Source organism: Hippoglossus stenolepis, chromosome 4, assembly GCF_022539355.2.
Source record: "Hippoglossus stenolepis isolate QCI-W04-F060 chromosome 4, HSTE1.2, whole genome shotgun sequence".
In the NCBI taxonomy this organism is placed as follows: domain Eukaryota; kingdom Metazoa; phylum Chordata; class Actinopteri; order Pleuronectiformes; family Pleuronectidae; genus Hippoglossus; species Hippoglossus stenolepis.
Genome location: NC_061486.1, coordinates 2,802,950 through 2,822,544, shown reverse-complemented (window position 1 = coordinate 2,822,544; position 19,595 = coordinate 2,802,950). Strand labels below are relative to the sequence as shown.

Here is a 19,595-nt window from a genome sequence, read left to right as displayed (position 1 = left end):
CACAGAGAACGGTGTTCAACAGAGAATCGGCAATAAGAGAAATTCATCAAAGTTATTCAAAGCTTGAACCTGAGGTGTCTATAGAGGAAGTGATATTTAACACGTAGACACGTATGAGGTTAGAGCGCAGGAATGTATAGTTTTCACCCTGATAATAAAACGTTATCATGCGTCAGGAGTTGAGCAACTGGGACTTGCAGGAATGTTTTGTTGTGGCACACTGGGCTGGGAGGGCTGGGAGAGCTGGGAGAGCTGGGTGTGTCCCGCTAATGTAGGTCGGCTCTCTTTCACCTGTGTGTTTGTCAAGACTGGAATTTTTAGAATTTCTTTTTCCTCCTTTATTAAAATAGTTTTATTGGTTTGTATTTCGGTTCAAGTCACGTAAAGTAGCCGTAAAAGCTCGGGGGACGGAGGCAGAAGCCGCCTGTAGGCGCGTTAACGAGTCACTCAACCTGTCAGCGGTCTGCTGGGTGGTGACTGGTTAATAACAGCTCGAGCAGTCGTTCCACTTCCTTCTCCACATCCTTTAACTGCACAGGTGAAGGGCTTTCCTAAGATCCGGGAAGCTGTGTGTGCGTGTGAGAGAGAGAGAGAGAGAGAGAGAGAGAGAGAGAGAGAGAGAGAGAGAGAGAGAGAGAGAGAGAGAGAGCCCGAGGACAACAGATCAATATGAGTGACTAATGAAGGAGAGTGCGCAGCAGGAAGTCGTGAGTCACCACAGAACATCAAACCTGTGGGCGTGAACCTCCGACTCTTTATGAGAATTAAACCGTTGTTTAGTTAACAGCACAGTTTATAAACCGCACGTCCAAACTACAGTAGAACTGTGGTGAGTCGTCGTGTGTTAACTCACCGGGATCCGGATGCGTGTCTGTTTGAACCAGGATAGAATTTAGAAAATATAACTGACATTTGACATCTTGGATTTGATGGATGTACTGTTGATGTTTATTAAGATGTTTAATTAAAATTCACATTAGAGAAAGAACAACAGCAAATTCTCACTAATGACAAACTGGATTAAATTAGTTATTTATCTAGTTATCTAAGTTATCTTAAAAAAAAAAAGCTGTTGATTATCTATTCATGAAATCAACTGAAAGGTATTATACTTATCACATAAGTAAGTATTAATTACTTGTTACTTATTATTAAACTTTAAAATTCAGTCTTCAAAAGGGGCGAGAAAATGGGGGAGACAGTCGTCCCACAGCCCGAGGAGACGTCCTCACAGTTTGTTTTATCTGACCAGCGGCCGTATTTAAAAAGACATAGATTTAAATATGTAGATCTACAGAAAGATATAGAATACAACAACTTTTGTTTACCTAGTGTTTGAGAAGCTGGAATCAGCATTTATCCTTCATGAATAAGTGACAATAAGTTCTTAACCATCGATTGTGATCTTCACTTTGTTTTTCATATTGTAAAAACAAAATCAATAAACATATAAAAAAAGGTGGATGAATAATCGATTCATTTAGGATTAACTTATTATGGACTACTTCATTCATTATTTTTAAAATCTAGATTTGGTTCAACATTGATCATTATGCATCTTTACATTTTTTGGATCTTATAGAAGAGCGAGGGAGAAAAATTACAGGCTGATGATATTTTTTAAATATGCAAATGCATTTTGAAAGTAGTTTTTTAGCATCAGAGCATTGAAATAAAACAATTCTGACAAACGCTGCTAATGAAATGTTGTCTGTTATTTTCATCCAGATTTTCAGTCTCAACGACGACGCTGTAATAAAAGTGTTCCGCTGCCGATAGGATCTCCAGCCGTGAGCAGCCTGCTCCGGTGATGTCACAGCGTTTTATGGCCGACACAGTCATAAACAGAATCAAAACCTGAGAGAGACTCTTTACTTTATAAAAGCCAGAAAAAAATAAAAGATAAGTGCTGGATATTTGCATAAACTCACATTTCAGACGAGTGTAAACAAGACGTGCTGATTTGATTTAGTTTCATTTGCTCTATCTGACTTAATGGAGTTATCTGGACGGTGCTGCACTCATTTGTCAGGGTTTTTTTGGTCGATGCACAAACATTTTCACGACACAAACACACACACACACAGAAATATGAATACAATGCAAGCACCTGAAAACAACTGCAAGACTGTCGGTTGAGAATTAGTTACCCAGAATGCAAAAGGGCAAAGTCATTAGGGTGAAAAGCGTCTCAGGTGTAATCAGGCGGCTGCTCGGTGACTCAGTCCTCACGTCATATCACAGGGACAGAAACACACCTCGTCCAGGAGGAAAACATAATCCTTCACAGAACATTAATCCTGCATCGGCCAACGATTCAGGAAGTGAAAGAAACTGGGGCCTTGTGGCTTTGTTCGCTGTCGGCACACTGAGGAATATGTGATGTGTGCTCACACCAGATTAAAGAAGTGACGCTGCAAGTTGTAAAATGACTAATTTGACATCATCACTCACATTACAAAAGGTGCTTTTCTCATTTTCCACAACAAAAAGCTGGTAAAACGCAGGAATGTCGCTCTGTTCCATAGAAATCTCATTCATATCAGTCAGACTCTCACTTCCACCATTTCATACTTTCATACAAAACAGTTTATCCTTCAAACCAGATACAGATAAAATACTAACTGAGAGATGGATTAGTCATGTTTCCAGGTAACTGAGGGAAGCGTCAGAGGACAGGAGGGATCTCGACTGCGGAAGTGAAGCCAGTCGGCCTTTTATAACCTCGGCCATAACTCTGCCTCCGCTGCTGTAAAAAAATAAAACCGTCTGGGATATTCTTGGCCTGTCTCCATGGTTACACAGACGCACATGACACGCGGAGTGGGAATAAACATACTTAAAAATACACTCAGCAATAGTGACACTGTTGAGTGGCCGCACGTGTTTCTGTTTCGGCAAAATGAAAGAAATACCCTACAGTGAAGAGAGCAAAGGTGTGTGTGTGTGTGTGTGTGGTGTGTGTGTGTGTGTGTGTGTGTGTGTGTGTGTGTGTGTGTGTGTCAAAGTTGAATTCTTTCAGTTTGGCTCCTTCTCTCTTATCAAGGGACATTTTTAAAAGTCGCTCACTCTGCACAGTGCGGAATAAAAAAAAGCTAATAATAAAGAGCGAATCACAAACTGCCTCCTCTCTCTCTCTCTCTCTCTCTCTCTCTCTCTCTCTCTCTCTCTCTCTCTCTCTCTCTCTCTCTCTCTCTCTCTCTCTCTCTCTCTCTCTCTCTCTCTCTCTCTCTCTCTCTCTCTCTCTCTCATCCTCTCTCTCTCTCTCTCTCTCATCCTCTCTCTCATCCTCTCTGATGTCTTAATATCCAACAACACCTCATGTCTGAAGATCTCAGATATCCCTGTCTGTGCTTGCACTATGGCGCCCCCTGTTGGAATATTACCCGACCACCTGTGGATTCAGTCGTAGTTAGTGTTATTAAACTTTAGAGTTTAATAACACTAGAGTCTTTTTTTTTTAGAGTCTTAAAAAGCCAAGACTCTAAAACTCATAATAAACTAGAACTTGAATTCACTAGATCCAGATTATTTTATAAATTTCAGTTTTACCTGTTTGATCTATATTTTCATCTTCTGCTGCCAACAGCACTTTGTTCTCATCATTTCACATTTGAATATGTATATATATTTAACATTTGAATCTTACAAACAGTGATTTCAGTTATTTCTGTTATGGGAACTAAGTCTGATCAAGAATTTGGTCGGTTGGACTCTGCAGAATAAAAGTTTTACTTATGGCCACTTGTGAAACAGAGGCTCTATTTGAACACGTTGCCATGGTGAAGCAGAGCATCACAGCTCCATGGGTGGTGATGGATGATTACCTCAGAGCTGATCTGAACTCATTCAGATCAGCTGCTCAGGAACAGAAACTGTGGAGTTTCTCATGTTCGTGTTTGTTAAACAGGTTCCTGATGTTCCTTCTGAGGATTGTATGTTTCTCACCTCTTCACCTGGAGCTGTGCAAACACCTTCAGGTCTTTGTCTTTCCTGCTTCCTCCGCCGGAGGAAACTGGAAAAGGGTCAATAGAAGCTAGGAAGAGAAAAGGCAATTGTTATAGACACTGTATAGAATATCTATATAAAACTAGTTTAATTCATCTGAGCTACTCTGTAATCTACCTGGACGCTGCTCTGGATTATAAGGAGGTGCAGTATAGAGCTGAACAAGAACGTTCTTACTAAACTGAACACAATGTGATGTCTGCACAGTAAGGTTAGTGTCTGTGGCTCAGGAGGAAGAGAAGAAACTGACAGAAGGTCATTGGTGCGATCCCTGGCTCCTCCAGCCAGCCGTCCGAAGTGTCCTTGGGCAAGTTCCTGAACCCCAAATTACCCTGGAGGCTGTGCCGTCAGTGTATGAACGGTGTGTGACAGAAGAAGTGCTGTTTACCATCCATTTAGCAAAGGAGTTCAAATAAATAACTAAACTAAAATACATCTCTCTTTGTAACTAGTAGTATTCAGGATGCACAAAATAAAAGAAAATGGTAAAAGTGAGATATTAGCGCCTAAAGTGCAAAATAACCTGCTAACCTTTAATCAAATTAAATAAAATTCTCCTAAAAAGACTCATAAATAAATAGTAAAGATGAGAAACTAGCAGCAGAATTACGCCTTATCATATTTAATATGTCATATTTCCACAAAATACACATTAAGCAAGAGAAATCTTTAAGAAATTGGGCTACACTCTTTGTTTTGTGTAAATATAAAAATAAAAAGGAAGATTTTAACACCAAGGTCCTGAATCAGCATCGTAAAGTCTGGATCAAATTCTAGAACATTTGAAATTATGTTTATAAAACATGTTAAATGAATCATATTGATTATGGCTCACTATCTAACACAGTTGTTTATTTAAAGGGAGAATGAATTCACTTACGGTTTAAAACTGAAAGCCACAGAATGACTGAATAGGAGATAATGATGTGTAAGATAATTGACTTGATGTCAGACAGGTAAACTCACCTGTGAGGTCCAGCAGCCTCACAGGCCTCAGCACATTAAATAAATAACTGAATAACAACTTGATGAGAAGAAGCTGATGATGTTGACGCTAGTGAAGCTTCTCTGCCTGCAGGTGTCAGCAAAAACAATGTTTGTCTTTCTGTGGAGCTAATGAGCTCATTCATAAACATTTATAATGGAATTCACGAAGAGCAGCAGGTGAAGTTAAAAGAATAACCACGTGTTTACTCTTCTTACCTGTTCACGGTTCTGACGTAGCCTCAGGTGATCCTCATCCAGGAAGTGAGGTCAGAGGTTAATTAAGTGTGTGATGGATGAACGACGCCCTCCGATGGTCAGGCCTAAGAACTTTTATTTCAGTTCATTGGAGGAGTAGTGGGAAGACAGATCGATACGTCGCAACTTGTAAAATCAGCAATACAATTATTACAGAAGACTGAAAATAAATCGAAACAAAAATAATATCAAAAAGAAAGAAAAGAAAATTCTCCTGTTATTCCTCCTTGAATAGATTTAGAAAGATTTATTGTTTCTTTCAAATCACTAAACATGAGGGTTTAAACTTTAAAGTTTACAATATATTATTAATTTGCGTAAAAAACATTATTGAATAAATAAATAATGATTAGAACTTTATCACATCTGTCGTTGTGTCTGTCAAATGCAGAGTAAGTTCAAATAACCTTCTTATTGTTAAGTACTTGTAACATGAAGCCTGCTGATGCAGCTGTTGATACAAAGGGTCAAAGTTTGGTTTGTTTTGAATGTGGAATTTTCTTTATGGTAAAAATCAATTGCACTGTTTGTTCGTCCAGTTTTCTGCATTGACAGCACATGGTTTCAACATCCACTGAGAACATGGTGAAGCACAAGCGGAGGCAGATTAAATGAAATATACTTGGATCCACAAGTTGAAGTTAAATATGTTGACAGATTTATTTCTTTTTTTCCCGAAAACAATAAACATAAGGGTTTTGAAATAATATTTAAAATTGAGGGGGGAAAGCCTGAGAGGGTTTTTTTACTTAACCCTTTATAATATAGAATTATCATAGTTTTTGTGTAAATACCATTATTGGATGTAGTGAATGAAAAATCAGAAACTAAATTAATACATAAATTAATTATAAAAATAAATAATGAATAGAACTTAATAGAGCAGATGTGGAGACAGAATAATGACAGAAATTAAATATTTAACCTCTCTCGTGTTTTTTGTTGCGTTTATTTGATGCAAACGTTTTTAAAAATAAATCTTTTTAACTTAATTACTTATTTTCTCCAAGTTTGTTTTGTATGAGCGTTTATTTTTAGCTCCAGTGTAACTTCATCCATCACGTGACGGGCTCTCCTCCAATGAGCCGCCCGGACTTGCGTCACATGACCAGCTCTCCTCCAATGAGCTGTCGGGACCCGGGTCACATGACCCCCTCTGCTCCAGTCTGGACTTTAACAGCGTCGACGAGCGTCTCCTTTGTTTTCTTCCGCATTTCAAATGAAACATCCTCTGAAACCTTCCTGCGAGAGAAGAACTCGAGTGGACGCAGTTTCCTGGAGCTCGAAGTGAAGCTGGACTCATGAAAACAGGCGAGTTGCTCCGGTTTCAGCACGAGAGGGAGATTTGTTGTTGTTGTTGTTTTGCATCGTCAGCGACTCCTCGTCTGTTTCCAGCGGTTTGTTCCTATAAATGACATCACTACTAAACTTTAAAGTCAGAAGTACTTTTATTTAGTGGATTGTAAATGAACTCGGTGTGTTTGATGTCGTTCAGATATCTGCTAACTCCCCGTGGAGCTCACACAATGAGTGTGTTGCTCTTCTTCTGTTGTGTTGTTGTGTATTTTTTTTGCTCTCACTCACCATCACTTTCACAACTGGAGCCAAAAAACCTCTGGACTCACATGTTCCTCAGCTCAGGACTCGTTGTTCTCTGCTGCCAGTTGTAGTTTGATGTGTCTGAAACACGTGTCGCTCTTTGTTTAGTTTAAATACTTTCTAATCTATATCAATCTGTAGTTCAATAGAGATGAAAGGGATTGTATCCTTTGATCAGGACCAAGTAAGAAAGTTAAAATGTGACTTTACGATGTTTCCCATGTCGTGGGACACTTGTAGTTTGATGTGTCTGAAACGTGTGTCACTCTTTGTGTAGTTTAAATACTTTAAAAATCTATATCAATCTGTAGTTCAACAGAGATGAAAGGGATTGTATCCTTTGATCAGGACCAAGTAAGAAAGTTAAAATGGGACTTTACGATGTTTCCCATGTCGTGTGACAGCTGTTGTCATCGAGTTGACGTGTTCAATCCTTATCAGTTCACACCAGTGCTGCAGTTTTACATTGGAACAACAACCGATTTCCATTTAACACTTTTCCTTATTCCAGACTCTGATCATCAGTCAATAACATTATTTTTAATTATCACACAATAGCTTAAATCTCTTCTGTTTTCATGTTAATGTGCGACAAACCACACAAGTTGTTTCTGGACAATGTGGTTGAAATGCTGGTGCAGATTTAAAATGTGCAGCCTCCTTCTCCTCTATTTACTGTTCACCTCCGTAACTTTGAGTTTATCGTCTTCAGTTGTGTTACTTGGAATCGGGCTGGACGACGTGACCATTATCAACCAATATCAATAATTATCACAATAAATGTCACATTATTATTTTGAAGTTTGATAGAGTTTTGCTCCTGAGTGAAGGTTGTAGTTTTTTAACTCAACCTATCAATATTGAACTGTTGTTACATTGCTATTGATTGAAATTAAATTGCAATAACTATTGACAAATGATCAAACTACCGCAGCAGCACCAGTGTGTTTTGGTCACTGAGGAAAGATTTGAGCAGGAAATGTCTGTGGAAGCCAGTTGTGTAAAATCAGACACGTTGGAGAACTTGTTTCCTCCATTCGCTCGACTTGAAAATGTCCAAATGCTTCTGTGAGACTCCAATTTAAAAATGTTTTTATTCCACAGTCCAGGAAAGTGCTTGTTTGTTTATCAGCAGCTGCATTGAGTCACAGGTTTTTTCTGAAGTGACGGCCACTCCTGTGACGGGCAGCTTAGAAATGCTGCTGTCAGCGTTAGACTTTCCAAACTTCCTCAAGCTCCCAGTTCGATCAAATCTCACATCACAAGACCTCAGAATCCAGTGAACAGTTAATTAGGTTTTATTTCTAACCTTGTTACTGAGTCTGACCGAGTTATCGTCCTTAAAAACATCCGATCTGAGCGTTTCTCAGACACGTCAGTTTTGGTATCTCGTTTGGAGATATGAAAACTTTTGGTTTATAGAATAAACAATGCAGAAAAGACACGTTTGCATTGACATTTCATAAATCCATGTCGGTCAGGCTCTAGTTTACAGTAGCTAATCCACAGTGTTATTTTTTTAGCTGGGCTCCGTCAGCAGCTGGAACCTTGTGTGTCTTTGTGCCAGAGATGATGAACTGTGCAGGTTATTCTCTCTGTTTGGTGTTGAACACATCTAGAACCTTCTCTTTGTAAAACCAGGAAAGGTTAAGCGGAGGTGTTTTTATGTGTTTAAATGAGGGACAATGGTGGTTGAGATTGACATGTTGCTATGCAGCTAAATCTCCCTTTTCCCAAATTATTAAACTGGCAAATTCCTTTTTTATATATATATATATATACTTCTTAAAACATAATATTTATCTCCATCTCTTCCCAGGTTGGTTGACATCAGTTTGCTGAGAACCCTTCTCTAATTTTCAATATCAACGCACTTCTGTTGTTTTGTTGTTTCCATGTCGAAGGTGAAACATGTTTCAGACCAAACAGAGGAACAGAACACGCACTGGTTCATCATGTGTTCACGTTTCTCCATGTTTTCATGTTTCTGCAGTAAAGACTCAGTGACCTGATACTGAATCTGCACAAGGAAGCTCTGAGCGGACAAAGCTGATGCTGAAGTCAGATGACGCTTTGAACATGACCATGAAAATGGACGTCCCTTACAATCAGGTAAGATGTTCTATTGTGTTTGAACTTTTGAATAGTTTCCACCTTCGATTGGGTTTGATTATTTACTTAAAGCAGTTAACAAGTCAAAATGACAAACATTTACTTAACAGATATTGATTTTAGGTATTAGTTGTAGCCCTGAAGATTCATATCTCTTAATAAATTGAATATTGACATTAAAAACAAATCTGCTTAAAGAAGAAGAAACTAATGTAAAGGGAGTGAAAAGGTTAAACTTGGGGAATTTGACTTCAAGTGTAATAAATGAGTCAATTAGATTTATACAGTCGATCAGGTTGAGAGGAATTTCCTTCATATATCCAGTAGAAGTTTGACTCATCTTGTAAAAGTTTTCTACTCTGTTTCTCAGCAATATGTGATTTTCTCTAGTTGTGAGGAATTATTAATTTCTGAAGTCTACAATCCAGCTGGTGATGATTTGTATCCACAGAAGGAATTCACTCGGTTTCAGGTTCATATTGTTATTACTGTTTATTTCCTGTCACATGCTGGTGATGCCAGTAAGACACAGGGAAAACAAGGGAAGTCAACAGATTTCAAAACTAATCTGAGGAAGTTGGATCGTTCAGCTCTTCGTGAAAGCATCAATGAAATCATTAAATATTCTACATCAGGTGTCATTAGGGACGACTTTCAGCACTCTCAGCTTTCCTTTAATGGTTTTTCTTATTATGTTTTAATGGCACCACCCCCATCTTAACTTAGAGGTTTATTATTTAGCTTGAGAGGAAAAGTCTCAAAATACTGTACAGTCATTGTGTTGATTTATTCCTGTGATGCCTGTAGCTGGTGAACGTGGAGGAGAGGAGGCAAGAGAGCAGAAAAACACTGATGGTATGACACACACACACACACACACACACACACACACACACACACACACACACACACACACACACACACACACACACACACACACACACACACACACACACACAGAGATAAAGATGTGTCATAAAATGCATTGCAGAGAAACTCAACACAGACGTTTTAAGTGTTGTTCACTCTTTCCAGTACTCCAGGTGGGGGTTAGCACTGGCCACGTTAGCCACTGTGCTGCTGGCTGCCATGGCCATCTACAACCTCCTCACGCCCAGGTTTACCCCCTCCCACCCGGCCCCGAGCAGCAGCCTCCGTCTGCCCAGAACCTGCACATTTACTCAAACCCTTATTTAAAACAATGAAAGCATTTCTTCTCACATTACAATATTTCTTATCAGCCAGGCTCTTTTGTGAGCAGCAGGATTTCAGATATTAGTCAGTATCACTGAGACATTTCCTCTGGTCTCTTCTGTCAGGATTGTTCTGGTGGAGAGTATCCCTGAAGGTCTGGAGTTTAACTCCAGCACCACTCACCCCTCCATCTTCCAGGCCTGGCTCAGTCTGGCAGCCGAGGCTCGCAGCAGTCTCGACATCGCCTCCTTCTACTGGACGCTCAGCAACAAAGACACTGGCACCCACGAGCCGACAGCCTATCAGGTCGGCCGGAGCTGGAATCAAACGTGACTTTATTTGACAAACGCTTTGACTACAGCAGAGTAAATGACAGACTATGAGAACTGTGTCCTGTCTGTGTGCACAGGGTGAAGCCATCCTGCAGAAACTGGCTGAAGTTTCAGGGAAGGTGTCCGTTCGTATCGCCGTCAACACGCCGCAAGAGAGTCAACCTCAGGACGACCTCCGGCTGCTCAACAGCTCAGGTTCTAAAAATATCTTTATTAATTTTGAGATATTTTGATTCCAATCATATCACTCAAAACTTTATTCCTTTAATTGATAGTGATTTTTTCCTTTTACCAATTTTTAAATGTGAAACTGGAATTAAAATTGACCTTTAATTCATATATTCTGAACTTGTTTTTATTCAAAAGGTAGAAAAAGGTCTCAAACTGATGGTGGAATAGAAACAAAGATTCATGCATGAAGCTCATATCTACTGTTTATAAATCATACTCAAATAAATGTCTCTGAACTGACTGTGTTTGTGTTTCAGGAGCTGACATCAGGACAGTGAACATGAGAGAGCTCACTTCAGGTGTCCTACACACTAAGTTCTGGGTCGTTGACAAGAAGCACATCTACATCGGCAGTGCCAACATGGACTGGAGGTCCCTCACACAGGTACACACACAGACACACACACACCAGAATAACCTGGTTCCCATGTTTCTTCAGTTCATTCAAAACTCCTGAACTGGCAGTTAGAGGTTTCCATGGTGCTCAGTCCAGACAGAATGTTTCTTCTGCTTCTTCAAGTTCTTGCGTTGGCTCAAGCTTGCGGTCACATGCCAAACTGTCACAATCATGTAAATCTGCTTTAATATTCAATTTCTCAAACCACATCCCGAGTTTCACTCACATCATCTTATTTTCTGCCATGAACATCCTGTTTTTCAGAGTCGGCACCAACATCCTATAAAACTGTGGAAAAAGGAACATGTGTTTCTGAAAGATTCAGATTTATTCTGATCCTTAAATATCTGATCTGTAGAATCAACAGGTTGATTGATAGTTGTAAACATAGTTTTATTATAGTTGTAATAATTTGGTCTTGTTGCTTTTTCTCGTGTTTAACACAAAACTCGGCGATTGAGAGTAAGTGAATGCTCTGGTGTGTTGGCGTCCAGGTGAAGGAGCTGGGCGCTGTCGTCTATAACTGCAGCTGTTTGGCCGAAGACTTGAGTAAGATCTTTGATGCCTATTGGCTCCTGGGGGAGAGTCAGTCCATCCCATCGCCGTGGCCAGTCAGCTTCTCCACCCTCTACAACAAGGACACGCCTCTGCAGCTCACCAACACGCCGGCCAGCGTTTATCTATCGGTGAGAAACATGCAGGGATAAAGGATGAGAGAAATGTTCTCCTTTGTGTTTTTACTTAATCTTCGTGAAACCATTTCTTTTATTAAAACTCTTTCTGAGCAAATGACGAACAAGTATCTTTCTAACCGTTCTCTCAGAGTTCCCCTCCGTCGTTCTGTGCCGCCGGCCGGACTCCAGACCTCCAGTCCGTCCTCAGTGTGATGGACGATGCTTACAGCTTCATCTACATCGCTGTGATGAACTACCTGCCCACCATGGAGTTCTCCCACCCTAAAAGGTACAGATGTCCAGAGACGAGTGAGATGTAGCTCCAGCGAGAGAGAGTAGAGAAGAGTCCGATGACGATTTGATGACGACAGTGCGTCTGTTTCCTCCTCTTAAGTCAGCTGGTTTTTAACAGCAGAGTACTAACATGTATAAGATAAGAAAGAGGAAATTCAAAGTGTGACGAGTCGTTGATTAATATCTAAAGAACCTGCACTGGTGTCATTTAGAGCATTTTATTTATATTACAATAATGTAGTAAGGTCTCATGCCCATCGTTCTCTTCACCTGGCGCCCCCTGCAGGTACTGGGCAGACATTGACACCCAGCTTAGGAGAGTGGCTTACGAGAAGCGGGTCAAAGTTCGCCTGTTGATCAGCTGCTGGGCGAGCACCCAGCCCGTCATGATCCCCTTCCTGAAGTCTCTGGCCTCCGTTTACGAGCCCAAGAGCAAACTTGACATCCAGGTGGTAAGTGCATCCTCTTTATTTCTTTACGAGGAAAAATAAAATTGGAAAGGAAATTGTGCATATCGTGACGTGTGTCCTGTAGTAAAACCAATACTGTAAATCCTGCAGTAAACACGTCTTCTCCTCCCATCCAGAGGCTGTTCGTGGTTCCTGCCAGCCCCAAGCAGAAGGAGATTCCCTTCGCCAGAGTCAACCACAACAAGTACATGGTGACGGACAAGGTCGCTTATATAGGTACGGATCTGGATTCATTGCAAAACAATACTTGATGTCATTGTAAACAGAATTTGGGCTTGACATGCTGATTTGACATTTTTAAAACATTTTATAAGCATTTTATAATTTAAATAATCACGAGTTAGCTCAGATTTACTCACCAATATTAACCATATGTCCTCCCCAGCCTTTTCAAAGTAAAAGTGAAAAAATGCTCTTCAATATAATCGCTGTCGTCCTGTTTCCAGGTACGTCGAACTGGTCAGGTGACTACTTTACGAACACCGCTGGCTCGGCACTGGTTGTCAATCAGACCGCATCACAGTCCCCGGAGCCGACCGTCCAATCCCAGCTGAAGGCCGTGTTCGAGAGGGACTGGAACTCCGACTACAGCACGCCTCTCACCCAAAACTCAGACCTCAAAGTCATCTGTTAGTTTCAACAGCCAATAGTTCAAAACCCCGGAGCTGCACCACAGTTGGGCTCCTCTGTTTAACGTGTACAGAGCTGGAGTTGCACACTTATGTCTTCAGTTTCTCAAATAGAAAAAGCCCTGAGCTGAAACATCAGCTGCAGACAAACCCTCGGTGGAGCCAAGATATCTCTGTGTGCTTGGGTCCAAAGAAAGAATAAAACTTCCAGTTGACTTGTTTTACCACAGCTTTAGTGCCAAACTCCACCGTGAGAGAAAAACGCCTTCAAACCACTGAACAGCTCAGTAACTGTTCCAGGCTACTTCAGTGTTACTAAGACGAGAGAGTCTTTACGTCTCTTTGCTGTTCCGATCAAAGCTTTTTGTTTCTGTGTTGCATCATGAGATCAGCACAGAGTCAGTCTCAGCTGTCAATCATGATGTTTCACCCCTTTAATGAACACTTGAAAACACATCGAGTGATAAGAAAGTACATAAACCTAACGGCAGAAACCTTCTTTAAGAGAAATGTATTTGATGTGCGCTTTGTTAAGCTTTGCCAATGTCCCATCTGCTAACATGGAGGAGGCTGAGTTTATTACCTACACTACAGCCAGCCACCCGGGGGCGATCAAGAGGATTTGCTCTACTTTTTCAATGTTAATTGATAGCTTTCTCATTTTAAAGATCAACCACTTTTGTTTTTCCTTCACACAACTTCCGAGTTGTTTTTATCTTCGCTCATCTCAGGGAGAAAATATTGTGTTTTCTTAACGGATCATTTATCTTTGCTGGACTTTGCTGTGCCTGTACTCTAATTATAAAATAGGATTTAGGATTTTAAACTCGCTGTTTTTAAATACATTAGATTTGAGAAGTTTGCAGCTGTAGTGATTGACGATGATCAAATTTACTTTCCACTGTGTGGAGTGAATTAAAACTTCTAATTAGCGAAGACATGGTTGTTATGGCAACTGTCCAAAGAAGCGTGTTTACATGGGTACGACAAAAAGCTCTGGAGCAGTCCCGTGCCCCAGCAGCTGATTCACAACCAAGGCTGTCCATTTAAAACGTGACAGACTGGTCCCTGCTCCACCAGTGCTGCCTCACACCACTGTCACTGGTTTAACCTCCACTATCCAAGCCTCCACCTTTTCTAGTTCAGAGTCGTAACAAGGATCCAAAGTGTAAAATGTGACCTGGGAGCTTTTAAACAAGTGGAGCCATCAGCACCGAGCCTGTTTCCTTTTGCTGCAATAAATGGTTTAATGACGACGAGTGTTCCTGACTGAACTTTTATAAAAATAGAGATATTTCATGTTTTTTTATTTTAAATACATTTGATTTTGTCATTGTGAGTTATTGAGTGTGTGTTGATGGACAACGTGACATCTTCTATCATTTAAGAATTAGATCTATAAGTCAATGAACTGTAAAGAAGTGAAGAGGTCTAATGCTAAACATCTCATGAGCCATTAGGTAATTGAGATATACTGAACACTGTGGCCTGGACTCAGCAGAACTCAGCTATTACTATTAATAGTATTAGGATTTTATTATTATAGCACCTGGAGCTGTCAATCAGAGTTGTCCAGCCTCCATGTCCCCCCCCCCCAGCCTCCATGTGCGCAGCAGCAGCAGAGGAGGAGCAGCTCAGACATGGCGGCGGGTCACAGCCTCGTCTCATCGCTGCTGCTGCTCCTCTGGAGGAACTTTACTCTGAAGGAGTCCAGCTCGTAACGTTTGATTCCACGTGTTGACGTGGACGGTTTTTTATTTCTTCCTGATGGTCGGTGCGTCAAAACTTTCTGTGAATGAAGCTGCAAAGTTTCCAGACTGAGCCTCGAACCAGCGGCTGTTTCAACGGGATGAAGGTACAGACACATATTTACATTGAATCCATGACAATATATAGAAATATACATTTTCCATAATCGGAATATTGTTTTTTAACCTGTCTCAATCTCCAATCGTGTGTATGTATCGTGCTTTAACGCACCAGCGAGTCCTGCTGTGCCATATAAGGCTGTAACTCACCGCTGACCTTCATCTATTATTAGACCTGAAGTTCAGAGACATAACAGACACATGTTATATCAGGAGAGTTCAAATATAAAGTGATAATCAAAGTTTTAAAGTTTATTTATTGGTTATTATCAACCCTGGTGTTTTATTATGAGGAGAACAGACTTTATTATGTATTATGTGTCATGTAATAATAATGTTTGTTCTCTTCTGGTATAATAATGTGTTCTGTTATATGTATTTTGTTATAATATGTTGTTTCCTCTGTGTTGTTGCAGAGCTCCTCTCTCAAACTGCTGCCTCTGCACGTTCAGCGGCTCAGCTCGGATTAAACCCGGCAGCTGCTGCTCAGTGTTCGGCTGCTCCGCTCACTCACCAGCCTCCGAGTTCCAGGTACAAACACATGTTCCCTCAGACCACATGGAAACTGTCTCCTGAGGAAATCTGAGAAAATCTATATTCTTTTGGCATTTGAACCTTTTAACCTCCAGTATAATCATTGTGGTTTGACCTCTTAGGTTTTCTCTCTTTGTAAATTGCTTTGCTGCATCTGCACTTTTTGTTTTAATCAGTCAATTAATCAATCAAGACACAAATTAAGGTACCAATCAATCCCTGCTACTTCTACTTTTACAATAAAGTAACTACAGTTTTTATTTCTGGCCAGAAGCAGCTCGGTGCTGACATGTTTTTAATAACTTGGCCTGGTTACTTGGCCCGTGTCATGTTGCAGTAGCAGACTTCTAACACTTGTGTGCAGCACTGGAGCAGGTTTAACAGACCTCTGCTCTCACCTCTCTCTGCTGCTTCTCCTCTGGAGGAGACGACCAACTGAGGCTGAAGATCTGACCCTGGTTAAATCCCAAACTTTACAAATTTCACCAGAAGATAAAATAAATCACTGGGAGAATCCTGGGAGGTGTCATTATTTATTTGTATTTTATTTCTAAAGGGACAGTGCACATTAATCAACATTCATACAAAAGTAAATGCACTCAAGTCAGCTGAGTGCAGCCCACAATGATCATAAACACTTTGTACATGACTCTCTTTGTAATTTATTATCTGTCTGACCTGAATCAGTCCAGAGCAACTTGAAGTCCAGCTGTGGTTTATTGGCTCTGATGTTTATGGGTGTGTCTTGATGTGAGAATCAAACACACCCGGTCTCTGCAGACCAGCCTGAGATGAGCTGCTCCACACACAGAGCGAGCTGTGTGGACTCCAGAGGGAATCTCACAGTCTTACATCACACTTCTCAGTTTGCAGCATTTTTCTGCATGAAAATTCCAACAAAACCATCAAGAATATTAGGCTTTTAAGTGCTATTCCTATAGATATATATGGGCTATACCAGGACACACACACACACACACTGAGGTATCTCCTGCATTCCCCAGTATTTAAACTATTTAGTGTCTTCAGGGGTCATTGAACGCAGCACAGCCCAATTCAAGAGGTTATTTCTGTTTCCAGCCCCCACCCATTCAGCCTGTGTGTGTGTGTGTGTGTGTGTGTGTGTGTGTGTGTGTGTGTGTGTGTGTGTGTGTGTGTGTGAGTGAAACCTGCAGGACCAACATTCAAAAGTGTTTTTTACAAAAATCTAAATAGGTAAAAGTAAAAGTGCAGAAAGTAGAAATGGTCAAGAGATTTGTTTTGAATCAATGAGTCGAGGAAAAAGATTTTCCTTCTTCGTCAGTAACAAAATAAAGAGGTTTCCTGGTGGCCACATGGTGGCGCTATTGGATCCACATCAAGGATAATAACACTTAACACAAATTCTCCTTTACTAACTCTTCTTTAGACATCGTCCAGATAATCAGCCTGATGTTAAATATTAATAATAATGATAACTAGGGCTACGTTGTAGCACTAACGTGCCCGAGCTCATGCATTTTGAAGCCTGTTAGTGGAGAGAGCGATCAATGACCAAGCGCATGTCTCTGCGTTGCATGCGTTTTGGGGCTCTGATGTAGCGTGAGCAATTTTGTGTCAATTGGACAATGTTACAACAAATCAATTTTCACACTGAGCATGTTGAAGGCTCAAAAAGCCAATTCATTTGGGTTAGAATAATAATAATAAGAAGAGCCAATATTAACTTCAATCTAAATTAAATATGTTGTAAGAATTTAGATATTATTGTTATAAATCATTGTTATTATAGTAATTGTTAGAGACAGACTGTTTCTACAGTTTCCGCATTTGTCCACCAGATGGTAGTGTTGTTCTGTTGTTGTACTGATTATGCCGCGGAGGGGGGGGGGACCGGGAGAAACGGCTCCGAACCACGGCCACTAATCACGCACTACATTCCACGCCATCACGTGCAGCGCTGTCAGTATCACTACGCACAGACTGATCTGTTCAGGGCAAAAACAAAAAACAAAAAATCAACATGTTGTTGAGATGACGTCATTTAAAGTTGATCGTCGAACGTGTAACGTCAAAAATAGGCGACTTCCTGTTGCGTTGTTCCATAACGCTCCGCCATAACGCCTTTTTTGTGTCACTTTGTATATATATTCATATATACAAAGTGACACAAAAAAGCCGTACTGTTGTTGTACTGTTCCTAGAAAAAAAAAAAAATGAAAAAAAACATATATATAAAAAATATACCACTAAAGCCAAAATGGTGGGCTTCCTGTTTGGTCTAGCATATCTATCCAAGAGACTTATTTGTTTGTTATGAAAAGACACATGTCCCCATCGATTTTTGTACATGTCGGCCAATCGTGGTGTCGGGGCTGCCCTTTAGGGGGCGCTAGTCAGTTACTTTGCCACGCCCATTGGCAAAATATCTTAATAATTCCTTAAAACCATATGAATATTTTCAGGGGGGGGGGCTGTTGATACACAAATGTAGTTTGAGGGAGGTTGAACCTCGAACACTGAAGTTACAGCAATTTCGTGTGTCACGGCGAGTTGATGAACTTTGACGCCACGCCACTATTATGGCGTTTGATGAAAAGTCACAGTAATCTTATGCCGTCATTATCAAAGTCTTGAGACCCGTTTGACACAGTTTGATATGGTTGCAGTAAGTGGATGAGGAGGAATACATCCAAGTGGAAGACATGCAAAGAACACCGTCGGTGCTCGGGCCCTAATAACGTCAATGACTATGTCAAAAGTAACAATAGTAACACTAATACTGAAAAACAAGCCTTCAACCACAGACTGTAAATGAGGATTGACGACATGTCAGCTCCCCCTGCTGTTTGGCTGCAGTACAGGTTCTATACCCTGCCTCCTCCATGTTAGCAGATGGGACATGGGTTAAACTAAAAAGTCAAAATCATCGTCGTCCATCTTTATTTACTGTCTATGCCTCCAACGTACACATGTTAACCCTTTAATACACCGGTGGGATGATGTTGCTCACTGTTCTGTGTTTATTTGTTCTTCTCTTGTCGCTGCAGCACCGAGCTGCACCCCCCACATGCTGCTGTGATGGAGTCTCTGCTGTCAGGGGACGACCTCGGTGCTTCTCAGTCTTAATGATGACAATCGCACCACAACACTTGTTTCCTGTTCAGTCCTGTGGGAGGTTAGAAAAAGAAGCTGCACGGTAAATTTCAAAGTATTTTCCAGGTGAAAAGAAACAGGATTAGAAACTAAAACCCATGAAAAGCTTCCTTGTGTATATGAGATACACAACTTGCCCAATCATATATATCAAACAGCACTGAGCCCATACATCAATACATTGATATAGAAGAAAAATAAATGATTAAAATAAATGAAAACAACTGATAAGATCAAATGTGGCTAAAAGTAAAATATGATCCATTATGGAAAGTAAAATCTAAATAAAGGAAATAGGGACACTGCATTTATAAAAGGAAGATCTCCTCTAAAATGAATAAGTGCTGTGTTCGCTAATACTTCATCACAAATTGCCTCTTAGACCTCTGATCAAATTTAAACCTTAAACATGACAAAGATACGACGGAGGCACAAAGAGAAAGCAGATGGAACAGCCTCGTGCTGCAGTGTGTCGTCCGTCTGAAGAGCCGAGTGTGATCATCTCCGTGTCCCTCAGCTAACTGCACTTTAATTAACACCGTGTCCTGTCCGTGGACTCGAGTGCTGACGAGGGTGCAAACAGTAACTGGTGGAGACTCGACCCTCGACTCAGCTGGTTCTCCTCGTACCTGCCTGGTTTGTGGGGGGGGTTCCACTACAGAGTCAGAGCTGATTGGACGACATGTGACTTTCTTATTAAGTTTCAGATTTGGGTTTAGGGGAACTGTTGGGCCTTGTGCTCCACTGGGTGTGATTCTTGTTGATTAAATTCATAAGAGCAGCATTGTTACTGCCAGGTTGTGATAAAACCCCCCGAAGCTGATGTATTTAATTAATGGCTCATTATAAAATGATGAATCCGTGACATTAACAGCT

The 19,595-nt window shown here is 40.7% G+C and overlaps 1 protein-coding gene across 1 annotated transcript; it reads left to right on the top strand.

The window, feature by feature from the left end:
- The first annotated feature begins 6,393 nt into the window (after positions 1-6,393).
- Positions 6,394-14,438, top strand: pld3 (phospholipase D family, member 3). The gene is made up of 12 exons (XM_047339689.1): positions 6,394-6,561; positions 8,843-8,961; positions 9,769-9,816; positions 9,997-10,126; positions 10,253-10,461; positions 10,565-10,682; positions 10,976-11,103; positions 11,610-11,801; positions 11,939-12,078; positions 12,370-12,535; positions 12,670-12,769; positions 13,000-14,438. Exons 2-12 carry the CDS (start codon positions 8,902-8,904, stop codon positions 13,185-13,187), a joined length of 1,479 nt encoding a protein of 492 aa, XP_047195645.1. The 5' UTR covers positions 6,394-6,561; positions 8,843-8,901; the 3' UTR covers positions 13,188-14,438.
- Positions 14,439-19,595: the final 5,157 nt, after the last annotated feature.